At 42.6% G+C, this 14,278-nt stretch overlaps 1 protein-coding gene across 1 annotated transcript in view; it reads right to left on the bottom strand.

Annotated features, from left to right (window-relative positions):
• CMIP (c-Maf inducing protein) overlaps positions 1-14,278 on the bottom strand; it is a gene marked incomplete at its 5' end in the record, with an annotated part of 139,797 nt that overhangs the window by 53,564 nt on the left and 71,955 nt on the right. The window contains 2 exons of the mRNA XM_082319830.1: positions 1,728-1,778; positions 13,895-14,020. Of these exons, the coding sequence (XP_082175956.1) occupies positions 1,728-1,778; positions 13,895-14,020 (177 nt within the window). The remainder of the gene's footprint in view (positions 1-1,727; positions 1,779-13,894; positions 14,021-14,278) is intronic.

The following is a 14,278-nucleotide window of genomic DNA, read 5'->3' as shown; positions in this document are numbered from 1 at the left end:
CTTAATGGGGGTGGGGAGGGAAGCAAGGAAGCAAAAATAAATTCTACTTTGCAACAAGTTAAATTACTCAGAGTTTCCCAAAATGAGAGGCTTGGTCAGAAGCATTGGAAAGTTTAAGAAATACTCCTTTAAAAACAACTCCCACAGAGCAAAGCTCCCTCTCCATGACCAAAAGGCATGTGAGCAAGCCAGGTCATTCTGTCTAGGCTTCCCCCCCCCCCCCCAATAATTTCACTGATGGGGTGGATGGTGGTGGGGCCAGGTTGCATCTTTACCACTCCTTACTTCCCTTCCCCCCCCCGAGTTGCACCTTCGACCCCGATTTTCCCCTCACTGCAGGAGCAAAGAGGGCACACGCCACCAGCACATTAGTACCACAGCCATCCTGGTTGGGGGCAAGGTACAAAAAGAAATTCCATCATCGTTTCTGTCCATGCTTTTCCTGATCATCCTTGCCTGCCAAAGCAGGAGGGAAAATAACGGCCACATGGAGATACTGTCTCTGCATGCTTTAAGCTCTTTGTTATCCTCAGGAGTTGCAAAGAAAGCAAGACTGGCTAGGCATTGTGTAATGATACTGTCAAGAGGCCAAAATAAAGAAGTGCCACACCACAGCCCAGCCTTCTGCTATCAGCACTACTGTCCCACGCTCATTTAGGCAATCGGGGTAACAGGCTGGAGAATATGCCAGTGGTCTGGAAAGGGAGATCTCAACACTTGGCTCTTACTGATAAGAACCTGGATCCACTCAGAATATGATTCTGCCAGATGCTGATGGCTATACAAAGCACACCAATACTGTAGTTTTGCCACACAACTATTTTGCAACTATCAAACACACCTACAACAAAACCAGTTTGGTGGGAGGGACCTCCTTATATTTTCACATGTGGTTGCTGTCAGCAGGCTGAAATCTTGATAAGCTACACAGCCAACCTGGCTGACTTCACTAAAACCCTGCCGAAGACAAGTCCTGAGCTGAAAAGCTACTGCTTGTGTTTCCCACCGCAAGACAAGAGAGGACAACCATATTCAGCATCTGGGCAAAACTTGTTTCCAGCTGCATCAAAGATCCATATAGATTCCATCCAAAGGTCAGCAGCTACAGTTTTCAATGACGAATGTGCTGCTTTTGAGAGACAATGTTGTCACTGTGATCCACTTCCCCTGCTCAGGGCAATCAGTCCGTTGTTCCCAATTTCAAATGAGAAAGGGCTTGAGACCTCTGAAATGGAAACTGCCTTTAAATCCAAATTATCCTAAAGCATAAACACAGACTGATGCATCACAGATTGATGCGACTTACAATAAGCAACTCTAAAAGACACCCTTTCTCCCTAGTTTCTCAGAAAAAGACACAAACAAACCCCCCAAGCATCCCAAGAGTCCAGAGCATATGATTAGGCTGTAGTCATTTTGTAATGTAATACACTTCGTGGTGTAAAACCAAAACCAGCCAATCTCCATACTGTTTAAGTGTGAATTTACCGGCTATCTACTTTTTGAAACCAATCACAGGTTGACAAAGCTGGGCTACATAACAAGTTGATTTGTCCACTTCGTTCATGATATGAACAAATAGAAACTGCATACACGTTCTGATTTAGAGTTTCTGTAAGAAAAAGACTTTATCCATTCAGGGCCTCTTACAGTGAAGGAACAGGGAATGCTAATAGGAAAAGTATTCTTAGAGGCAGACAAGGAAGACAGTGAAGCGCAGAACTTACCTTCCACTGCAAAGAATGGAACCACTGATCCCTCAGGTAACTGTTTGCAGCCTGCAATACACAAAAGTTACAAAACAGCATCATTAGTTTCTACCAGTGCTTCAGATCATCCAGCCAAAACTAAGCAAGTGACCAACGTGTGCCCTAAAACCAGTAAGGCTGCACCCGCTGTATTCTTCTGAACTTTACGACCCTGGCTAACTTCACACCCAGCCTCATCAGAGTGAGGGCAACTCTTTGCTCCAAGCTACAACATTATATCCAGTTTATTTTCACAGAAAGCAGTGACGCTAAGACCTTGCTGCAAATGTAAAATACAACCAAACCCTTACCAAACATTAACCTCCTATGAAACAGTGTCCAACCCAAAGACTGTGAAAAATCCTCCCTGATTTCAATCAGGTTTTGGTCAGATCTTTAATGTCTGTAGGACATTTGCCTTTGCTATTAATCATCGGGAGCAGAGTAAGAAGACGGGTTGACATTTTAGTAGCAGGGGTGGGTTTTTTCCATACTCTAGTTTCCCTTCTTGCCCTGTTCCTCAGCTGGCCCCAAAGCAATTCAAGTAATGTCTTAGCTCTTTCAGCAACATTATAACAGAGTGAAAAGCATAACACACACAGACGTGCAAATACACGCACAGGCTGTTTGCAGCAACGGCATAAATGTTGCAGCAATCACTCCCAGCAATCACCCGGTTTTGTCTGTATTAAGCAGAGCTGCCAGAAACTCTCAGTGTGAAGCCAGGTTCGTAGCCAATGAAGGAACAGTTCAACGCTCCTAAAGGTCAAAAGGCTCGGTATCAAAAAATATAAAAGCATCTACAGTGACGTAAATATGCATGCCTTAACAAGGTGACATAAGTTTGAAATATTTGAGTGGGTAGAGATGCCCTTTGGCTTTTCCAAGTCTCTCTCGTCGCTGCCAATTACTTACGGTTCGAAATGTTTTACACAATCAGTGAAAATTTTTTTACTGAGGCTCTTCACCAACTAAAACCCACATACTTCTTGAAAATTTGCAAATTAAAGCATCCTTCAACAAATTTCAATCCCCTGCACCTTTTCAGGTAAGCATGCAAAATCCACACCATAGAATAAATTTTAATTTCCTGACCCTGGTTCAGTTCACTGGTAATGGCAAGAATACTAGAAGCAAAAATGTTGCATGGTTACCAAAACTGTGTTTAATCTCAAGGTCAGATACTGATGTCTCGGTGACATAAATTTGGACTGATTTCTCTGAATTAAATGGAGTAATGCTCTTTATAAACTTATTACATATTATTTATTTATATATTAATGAGAATCAATTGCTCCTCCAGTAGATCTCTAGGCAATAAAGCATAATAAATCGATCGTAAATAATCTTGGCTGACCACAGAGTTTATCAAAAACAAACTTTGCATTTCATGAAGAATGCTGACATATCAGATTATGAAATTGCTACAAATGGAAACAAAAAGCATAATTTCCTTTTCTTTTTTTGTTTTTCTTTGCATTGTTAAAACATTGAGAGTGCAAATCTTCAGGATATTTTGGTTTGCCAATATTTAATGATTTTCTTTGTTATTTACACAGTATTTCATGTACATGTGTGCATTACAACATAGAAGATAGATCTTTTATATGTTTATATGTTGTAGAATGGAATTTCAGTCCAATGTACTTTATACTATATTTCAATATAATAAAAAGGTCAAAAATAATTTGCCACAAAAAGCCTGAAGAACATTTCTAACATAATTAAAAAGCCATGAACTAAACATGCTCAGGTATTTCTTATCTTTGTCCGTACAAAACACTTTAAAAACCCACCAGATTTCTTTGAAAGATTCAATTTCAAACTCAACCTCTTTTCTTTTTTCTTTTTTTTTTTTAAAGGAGAAAACTGTTTCATAGAGGGGAACATAAAAATTACAAAAACTTTCGTTTACTTGTTCTTTAAAGGGCTTCATTTGAAATGAAGTAAAAGCAAGTTTTTGTAGGCTTGAGCACGTATACTAAGCAACAGCACCAGTAATATCACAAGTTACACATCCATTACTTCCTTAAAAAAAAAAAACATATGCAGATGGAGTAGGTAGGAGCTATGCAAAATAAGATACTGTTATTTAAATTGATAAAATAAAAAATATTCTAGGGAGATGAAGTACTTGTCTCAAACAGGCAAAATGTCAACCTGATTCAGTCCCTGGTCTGACCATTACATGACTCGAATCAAAAATGCACTGAAGTCTAAAGTAAGAGCGAATGCTAAAGCCCTAAATGGGAACTGTTGAGAACTGTTAATTATTCTCCTACTTTGGGGATGTCAGTAGCTACAGACTGTAAGACTACTACAAATAATTAGAAAATACTATGTGTAGATAGATTGTGCAACTGACAAGTAAATGCCTTACATAAACTGGATGACAGAAACTATTAATGAGGACAAGAACATCAGGCAGCGGTAGAGACACAAGTGGACTGCAAATACAGGAGGAGAAAACAAAGAAAGAATGCTATGAAAGGCAAAACCAAAACTGGCAGAGGAAAGACCTGTTTAACTGGACAGCAGCAATATACAAAAAGCATTTAAAAAGTAAAATTAGCAACGTGACCAGGTCCCAAGTGTGGGACCAAGCACTGACTACACGTAGTGTTAGCTATTGTAGAGGAGACGTGATCAAGAAAGCTTGCACCTGGATCTAGGTTCGGAGTTTGAACCACTCTAAAACTAGAAACCCTCAGAGCTCAGGCTGTCGTTGAAGACCACTTCCAAGGGAAACGAAGACAAAGATGACAAAGTGAATACAAAAGTGGAAAAACAAACCTTTAGGGAATCCCCATGCTTCTATTAATGATCAGAGCTCAACGGTAAGAAGAACTTGGAAAGTCAACAGTCATTTCACCAGCGCTCTTTCTACAGTGTTCAACACAGATAGCCTGAATGCACTTAACCCAACCACCGTTACTTGGATATAGCTGTCTGACACCAGTGTTCCCCTCTTCTCCCAGGCAGCAGAGACTAATCCTTCCAGTGCACCCTTCCGCCCGCCTGACTCCAGCAAGCTGCAAAACCACAGCGATGTGCAGGAAATGCTGGATCTTCTGCAGAGGACAACGAAGAGCTCACTCTTGCACAGCACTCCTTGTTCCTCCCTCCTCTTTTTCAGGCTTACACTGAGAAAGGGACTACAGGGAATATTTCTTTCTTACCAAAAGAACTGGGAGCTTCATAGCATGCGGGGATGACAGAGGAGCCATCACGCTCTTGTCAGTACTCGTCCAGACAGCTGTCCAGCCAACGGCCACCTCTGCACACACTGACTTACTCAGGCATACAGGTTATTGTGCACAAAATTTCTGAAGTTTGGAGCAATGAGCACCAAAACGTAAAGCGGTGGAGAGATCTACAATTCATTTATAGGGGCTGCACGCACACATTTACAGTTTTATCTGATGTGCGCTCCTGGAGCCCAGCGTTTCTGCACTGAAGTCATCACTTCGCGGGAACTGACACCTACATTTTTTCATTCCAGCTGAGGGCATAACCTACTATATTTATCCAGCTCTAAGGTACAATAAAGAGGAGAAAATGAGACACGAAAGACTTTAAAACAGGCTTTCCTTAGGCATTCTGACCACACAGGGGAAGTTTTTCTTACTCTCAGCCTTGCCCACACGGTTGGTCTGGTCCGGTTCTACACCACTAATCTCACAGCTACCTTTCCAACTTTAAAAAAAAAGATTCAACCTGGAAATGTTTTGCCTGCTGTTGTTACAAATAGTCAATGAGATAGGAACAAAGTAGAAAGGAGATTTTATAACCTATCTATGTAAAATAACAGTTTGGGCCCCCTGTGTATTTGGTATGTTTAGGCCCCAATTCCACTAAGAATTTTGTTCTCGAATGCAATGGCTTTAGCAGGGTTATGGGTGGCACGTGGTCCAACTGACTTCTTGCACAATCAAGGCCTCCCGTTGTTTTTGCACAACCACGACATGGTAGAAAAGTACTTTAGAAAACCAGAAAACGTGGCAGTAAAACTCTTAGAAGGTGCAAGAAGATTCAAACTACTTGTAGCTTATTTATTATTATTCCAATGAGGAAGAAGAACATCTACTTTAAGAATGCCTATTGTAGGTAGTACTTTTTTTTTTTTTTTAAGACGAGTTGATCCTGGAATTGTGTTCTGAAGGATTTTATATTCTAATTTTTGGGGTGTAAATGTTCATTCAGAGAGGAAAAGCCATGTGGGATCAGCTGCAGTACCAACTTTACTCATAGGATTAATTTCATCAGCTTCAAAACGACTGCTCACAGGAGGAGAACTGTGCAAGAGATTAAATGCCTGCATATCCAGAGCTTTGGTCAACATGAGTAAATTTACATCTCTGCTCAAAAAACGAAGTCTTTTTCTCTGCACCCAAGCTACTTAATTTCTTCATCCATTAGTAGTAAAGGAATACACTTTTTCATTAAAAAGCAGTAAACGTTTTAAAAGCAGATTTTCTTTTTGCTCATAAAAATAGGAAACTGAACACTTATTTCATGCCAGTGTTACAACCCCTGCAGTAATTTCCACCCAGGCGAGGAGGAGACAAAATAGGAACCTGCATGCTGCTGAGAAACAGAACACCTGAAACTCCGCAAGAAACCGACCACTCCAGAAATGATGGTGAAGACCTTTAGCTAATATAAATACTCACAGCTCCGCCGATACCAATATGTCTACAACAACAAGCATCAGCAGAAAATTTGTCATTTCCACCACACTGCCCATGCCATGCTACCGAGTTCCTTTAACGGTAAGTTAGCACTATGCCATCCCTTTTTACTGGTATGCGCCTTACTCAGAAGAATACAAGAACAGGCTTGTCCACATAGCAAAAAGTTCCCAGATTTTTCCTTACAACAGCATCCTTCATACATGCCCTCCTAAGGGGTTTTGCCCTGTGAAAAGATGAGGCAATAGGCGGGATTTGATGATCCAGATTCTGTTTTTAACTCTTCCTGGTTTTATTCTATGTTTCTCTTTCTCTCCCTCAGTTGCTCTCTGGTCAGCAGGATGGGGTTTTGTTATGCTTTCCTCCAGCTGATATTCATTACTAGGACGAGAAAAATATTGCAGGCTTCTCTGTACCAATTTATCATCAGCCACGGGAACAGCGGCGCGGCTCAGGGCTGCAGGAAGTCGAACCCCCGTGGCACGCGCGCTGCTGCCTCATCCAGACTGCACAAAACCTTGGTACGGCTGATGCACACCCCAGCCTCGCACCTCCACAACACGGGCAGGCCTGCAAGTGAAACCTGCCCCTCTTCTGGCTTAACTCAAGGTGCAGAGTTGCTGGTAATTGCTAGAAATGCTGCGTTCCTCCTGAAAATACTCCCCATCTCTGCTGGATTCTGGTCCTTGCATGACCTCTCCATACCAGCAACATTGGCTGAACTCACACTTAAAACAAAAGGCAGGTTCTCTGAGGAGAGTAAAATAAAACGTTACTAAAAATCCAGTGGAAACATTTACTGTGGGGACTCCCTGGCAAAAACAGCGTGCTCAAGCGCCGAGCTGAACGTGTGACTGCTGTGCTTGTCAAGGCTTCCTGTTCTGTTTGTTTTTCCTTCTGACTACGCTTGATTGCCAAGAAATGAATGAAACAGTGCTAGCGGTAGGGATGGAAGTGGCAGCTCTGAGGCATTTAGGACCCATCCGAAAGGACGGACACCACGGGAAAGCAGGCAGTACTGTCATGACTGAAATACCAAAGCCTTTTTCCTGGGACTCTTTCTAGATTTGGTGCTAAGCAGCTTGTGAAATTATACTCTAAATTGTTTTCAGTCTCTTTCAAAAAGTTATTCCAGTTATTTCACTATCAATAGCAGCATCCTCTTCATGATCATCCACACACCACCATAATCACACATTGTGCTTTGCAGATGGAAAGCAGAAGCGCAGAAGTTTAGTCCAGCCCAAGGAGGCCCAGCTATTACTAACGAGCTCACGCTTCTTCAAAGGCTAGATTTGGCTCCTATTTCCTGGCCTAAAGAGCTTGTGGCTTACGAGCCACCTTCAGCAACACCTTCTTTCATACCTGCTATCCCAATTGTAGGAAAGAAAAAAAAAAAAAAAAAAATCCGCGAGAGCCAATTGCTGCTCATCAGAAGGACCAGGGACCACAACGTCTGGCAGGAGGAAAGAAAGCACAAGCCACCAGCATGTCTAGAAAACTGACTGTCCATGACTCCCACAAGAGACGATGAGAACCCCCAAACGCCGGGTGGGGAAACACGCCTGTGCTCAGACAGTTGTGCTTATACAACAAATGCCGAGCGGGAAGCACACACACACGCAGACGACTTTCCGACGCGATCCCAGCCCAGATTAAGTTGTTTGCTGCCTGAGAACCAAATCCTCCTCTGAAACCCAGGTGGACACGTCCTGTTATCGTGATCCGATTTCCTAAGAGGAGCTGCATCACCTCCGGCACTGCCTGTCAGATTTTATGTGTTAAAATAGGTTGGGATGGGTCAGTATTGCTATGGGAGGACATCAGGATGATGTAAGGAAAGGTAATGGCATTCTTCCTTCTCTGACTCATTACTGTGCAGTAATAAGCCAGAAATAGACCTTGGTGACAGCGGAAAGCAGGGATAAGAACTTGAACATGGACTCAGACTCTCTTGTGGCATTTGTCATGCCTAACACAGACAAATACACGAAGGATGCTCTAACACCACATGCTGACATCCTCCCACAAGGACTGCTGGAAATGAATTTCTATCTGAGGGAAATGCCAGTTGTCCGAAATTTGCTTCTGCTTCAAATCAGTGAAGCAGAAACTGGAATTTTAAATTTTTCTGCAAAATGAAAAAATCAGGGAAGCCTGTGATTCAGAACTACTAAAATGCTTCGTTTTATGTCAAACCATGTCAATAGTATCACATAGTATTAAAGAATTTACAATACAGCATGTGCAAAAAAATATATCAAAATATAAAATTGGAATTAATCAGAAATATGAAATAAATTGGGGGGGGGGGGTAGTCAAAACAGTTCATTTACCATTTTTCTATATATATAAACCTCATTTAGATCCAGTCTTCACCAAAAGTGTACTTCAGAAGAAACAGTACTGGGAACACGTTTTGGACTTGTTTGACTTTTTCCACTATGGTACACTTCCTGATACCAGAGCAGGACATTACATCAGAGCATGCTGCTGCTCAGGCTAGCAGGGCAGAATGATTTTATAAAAGATCGAAATCCCAATTTCCCATAAGTGTACTGAAGTCTCCTGGAAATAACTGAAGTATGCAAGGGCTAATTTCTCAGCATCTCCGCTTCCCAGCACCTCAGTCTAAGTATCTTTTGGATACTTAGACTCTTTGTCACATATACCAGAGAATTTCTCCTGAACTCAACTACGTGATAAATCCTGGCTTTGCATCTTGATTTCTTAAGTATAGTAAACATAATTTTTAGTACTGTTTTGAATTTGTTAATGCACATTACAACTGTATAAGGGAAATCTATTTTTATACTCCCTCCGATCTGCCCACATTTGATGAATCAAGACACTACCAAGGACCGAGTCATACTAAAAACACTTTTAAAGTTTGTATTTTCAATTATGTTGAAATTCCCATAGAGTTGTAATGTAATCTGATCCAGTCTGCTCAGCCAGTCAGCAATAAACACAACAGAAGCCCAGCTCACTCCACTTCTTTATCAGTTCTTGAGGTTACATAAAGACACTCATCTTTTCGAAGAAAATACCAAAGAATCCACACTAAGATGCTACTTTCTCACAAATGTAATTATTTGTGTGTTTGATTTGTGGTTTTTTTTTTTAAATTATTTTTTTTATTTTAAAGAAACGAATGGCAGGCTGCTCCAGATTACAGTCTGCACACCCTACCAATTTCCTTTAAACTCAGCAGGGAGCTGTGGGTTCAAACTTTATCTTGTTTCCTATTAAGCAGGCCTGTAAAGGCAGTTACAATAACCTATAGAATAAAGACTTAAAAACAGAATTTGGAAAGGCAGATGTAACTATTCTAGCTGTTGAAACAGATATAAACACAAATGCTAGCACCATTAAGGAAATTTATGGAAAAAAACATAGTAAAAATTATCACAATAAAAAATCAAAATCATCCAACTTGACGAATGGGTTTCTTTCTAATTAATTCAATTAACAGATTAGGCAAGGAAGATTTCGTCAATAATGAGGACCTTAATCTAGCTGTTGGGAAACCATGGCTTGTCTTCCTGCCTTCCCCAATGTCACGCACAGTAGAGGCTTTTCAAACCACAGAATCAGGACTTGGGTGGACTTGCAGCAGCCTGTCTGAAATTCAGACTCCCTACGCTCCCCGGTAACGCCTAAAATCACTAAGGCATTTTGAGCCACAGAAATTCGCTAGGCACCGAGCAGAGGCATGTACGTATGCTCCGTGTGCAATGGGACACGTGCCTGTGCTTCAAGCACATGTGAAAAGACACACAAATGCCACCTATGCACCCACAGTCAACAAAGCTGGATGGTCCCAGGTCATCCCAAACTTACTTAGCTGCGCTACTTCCAGCTTAAAATGGGGGAACAGCTGCAGCCCCCTTTTACAGGGCTGCAAAGCCCAGGATTACACCAGTGAAGTAAATGAAAGGGAGCTCCAAAAATACTCAAAAAAGGATGAGGCCATGAATGTTTCCATGTACACCTCTAACCATTTCAGAGTGAAAGTGAAACTGTCAGCCTGACCTCGGTGTCAGGAAAGGTCATGGAGCAGATCATCTTGAGTGCCATTACGTGGCACGTGTGGGACAACCGGGGGATCAGGCTCAGCCAGCATGGGTTTATGAAAGGGAGGTCCTGCTTCACTAACCTGGTCTCCTTCTATGACAAGGTGACCCGCTTAGTGGATGAGGGGAAGGCTGTGGATGGTGTCTACCTGGACTTTAGTAAGGCCTTTGACACTGTTTCCCACAGCATTCTCCTGGAGAAGCTGGCTGCTCACGGCTTGGATAAGTGCACTCTGCACTGGGTTAAAAACTGGCTGGATGGCTGGGCCCAAAAAGTGGTGGTGAATGGAGTCAAATCCAGTTGGCGGCCGGTCACGAGTGGTGTTCCCCAGGGCTCAGTGTTGGGGCCAGTTCTGTTTAATATCTTCATTGATGATCTGGATGAGGGGATCGAGTGCACCCTCAGTAAGTTTGCAGATGACACCAAGTTGGGTGGGAGTGTTGATCTGCTGGAGGGTAGGAAGGCCCTGCAGAGGGACCTGGCCAGGCTGGATCGATGGGCCGGAGCCAACTGTATGAGGTTCAACAAGGCTCAGTGCCGGGTCCTGCACTTGGGTCACAACAACCCCATGCAACGCTGCAGACTTGGGGAGGAGTGGCTGGAGAGCTGCCTGGCAGAAAAGGACCTGGGGGTGTTGGTTGACAGCTGGCTGAACATGAGCCAGCAGCATGCCCAGGTGGCCAAGAGGGCCAATGGCATCCTGGCTTGTATCAGGAACAGTGTGGCCAGCAGGACCAGGGAGGTGATAGTGCCCCTGTACTCGGCACTGGTGAGGCCGCACCTTGAGTACTGTGTTCAGTTTTGGGCCCCTCACTACAAGAAGGACATCGAGGTGCTGGAGCGTGGCCAGAGAAGGGCAACAAAGCTGGTGAAGGGTCCGGAGCACAAGACTGGTGAGGAGGGGCTGAGGTAGGTGGGGTTGTTTAGCCTGGAGAAGAGGAGGCTGAGGGGAGACCTTATTGCTCTCTACAACTACCTGAAAGGAGGTTGTAGCAAGGTGAGGGTTGGTCTCTTCTCCCTAGTAACGAGTGATAGGACGAGAGGGAATGGCCTCAAGCTGCGCCAGGGGAGGTTTAGGTTAGATATTAGGAAAAACTTCTTCACCGAAAGGGTGGTCAAGCATTGGAACAGGCTGCCCAGGGAAGTGGTTGAGTCTCCATCCCTAGAGGTGTTTAAAGAACAGATAGATGTGGTGCTCGAGGACATGGTATAGATGGACTTGGCAGTGATAGGTTAACAGGTGGACTCGATGACCTTAAGGTCTTTTCCAACCTTGATGATTCTATGATTCTATGTATTTGCTATGTTGAAAATCATCACAACCTCATAATATTTTTATGACATTCCAAAACCAGCCCAAACCCCAAGCACAGGAACCATGTGAAAGGCTGAAGTCAAGTACTGTGTTCTCTGAGCTGCTGGTTAACAGCTCTGCATACAGACAGACCCATCAGCCTATCTGAAAGGAAGGCAAAGGAGAGCTGGACCTAGCTGGACCTAATATTAGCACGACCTAGTGTTAGTCATATTGGCTTCCCAACTCAGAGTCAACTTTGCTGTTCCACATCTCTACAGAAGTCTATAGCATGGAAAACATGGACCAGCTTGGCATCTAGCCTTGGGTTACTGCGTGATACCACTTGGGTTATTTTTCTCATGATCTGCAGGTAGAGCCATTTCAGAAGAGCTTTGACCAAACCCTCCCTGGATACAGATGGTGCCATATACTTTGTGGACCTACAGGGGCTTCAGCAAACCATTCACCACCAAGAAATAATGAAACTCCTTCTGGAAGGAATGCCCTATGAGGAGCAGCTAAGGACTTTGGGTTTGTCTAGCTTGGAGAAAAAGAGGCTGAGGGGCTACCTCATTGCTCTCTCCAACTTCCTGAAAAGCGGAGAGGGAGGTGCTGATCTCTTCTCCCTGGTATCCAGTGATAGGATGCGTGGGAATGGTTCAAAGTTGTGCCAGGGGAGCTTTAGACTGGACATTAGGAAGCATTTCTTTACTGAGAGGGTGGTCAATCACTGGAACAGGCTTCCTAGAGAGGTGGTCGATGCCCCAAGCCTGTCCGCATTTAAAAGACATTTGGACAATGCCCTTAACACCATGCTTTAACTTTTGGTCAGCCCCGAACTGGTCAGGCAGTTGGACTAGGTGACCACTGTAGGTCCCTCCCAACTGAAACAGTCTATTCTATTCTAAATGCTGGACTGCGCACCATGGATCAGTGCACTGCGTACCATGATTCTCATGGACAAATGATCCAGCAGACACGGTCATCACAGTCATTAGTGTATCGTTCAGTACATTTCCATCTTTTTATCTGTTGGACTACATTTTGTGCAAAAGTGGTACAGTTGAAGTGTGTGTGTGTACACACCCAAACACACAAGCTCTATTATGATCAATCCTTTGAATCTGTTCATGCTTTTTGAAGAAAAAATATCCTTTTTAATTTTTCATGAGTTATCCACAGTTTAAACTGATCTTTTCTTCACATTTTCTGCAGAAACTCTCACCCAGTCTGTTTACAGTCCTACCTGCCGGAAATGCATATACATAATATACATGGCTGTATATTCAACTGAAAAAGTAAATTCCCAAAGGGTAACAGGTAACAAATTGTCTTTGAAACAATGTTGAGAACTATGGTAAGAGTTAAGTCAGAGGCAATTCAGTCTTTTTCAAGTTATGACTGTTCAAAGTTCTTTGGGGGGCCAAGCAGCTGGGTTTTCAGTTGCTTTTCTTTTCCTGCTCTAAAGTAGGTCCAAAGCTCAGTGCTGTGGAGTGCTTTTCTGTCACTAAAACTTGCAAAGACCTAAGGAGTCCTACGAAGCCTCCCAAGTGGATGAAAAAATCTGGAACAATGTAAACACACTGTCTTCTGTTTGAAAACAACACTTGGAGAACTACCATATGTAGATATCCATACAAATATACTGAAATCTTCCAGTGAAGATAGAGTATCTTTTAAAAAAAGATATCTATCAGTTCCAGTGCAAGTTATGGGTTTCCTATACGAATTGAAGGATGAAATTTTTAACTTGTTTCATGCACAAATAGGACTATACGTAAAAATACAATTGTTCCAGGCCCACATCAATATGCCTTTCCACAGAGCACTACTTTGATGCACAAAATCAGCAAGAAGATTTAATCACTATGGCCCAAAATTTCCATTCTGACTGTCAAACAACATGAAGAGTTTCAGAGCTATCATCCTGAGCAAATTTTCTGGTGGTTAGATAATTTGACAGCACTGAATTCTCTGCCTTTTCTGAGTCCATCTAATTAAGATTTCATGCATAGCAAACAGAAGTTAAAGAAGATTCATAGTAAGAGAGAAAGAAAATTGTACTTCTGTGTTTACTGTACCTGCAGTAAGACAGTACCCCCCGGGATTGTGAGCTGTAAACAGTACTTAGGGGCATTCTCCCAGGAGAGCAGTTGAACATCTTCAATAGCACTGTAGGAAATGGAGTTTTCCATGTACCCAGTTGGCTGTAAGAAAACAAAGAAGAGGGAAAAAAAATGTTTACTTAGTCATCAGAAGTGTCACAATTTCAAAGTAAGAACAGCACTATCAAAATTACACTTGGTGTTGAAAATATCTGCACAATATCTAACTGGAAAGCAAAATTCCTATACAGGCCATTCAGAGAGATCCATCCAGCCACCTTCATCCAACTTGTTCACATCACCCACATAAAAACAAAAACAGGCCAGATCTAGGTGCCTGAAATACAAAGATGTCAAACT

This window comes from Platalea leucorodia (genome assembly GCF_965183815.1).
Source record: "Platalea leucorodia genome assembly, chromosome: 8".
NCBI lineage: Eukaryota > Metazoa > Chordata > Aves > Pelecaniformes > Threskiornithidae > Platalea > Platalea leucorodia.
This window is presented reverse-complemented; position numbering and strand designations above follow the sequence as displayed.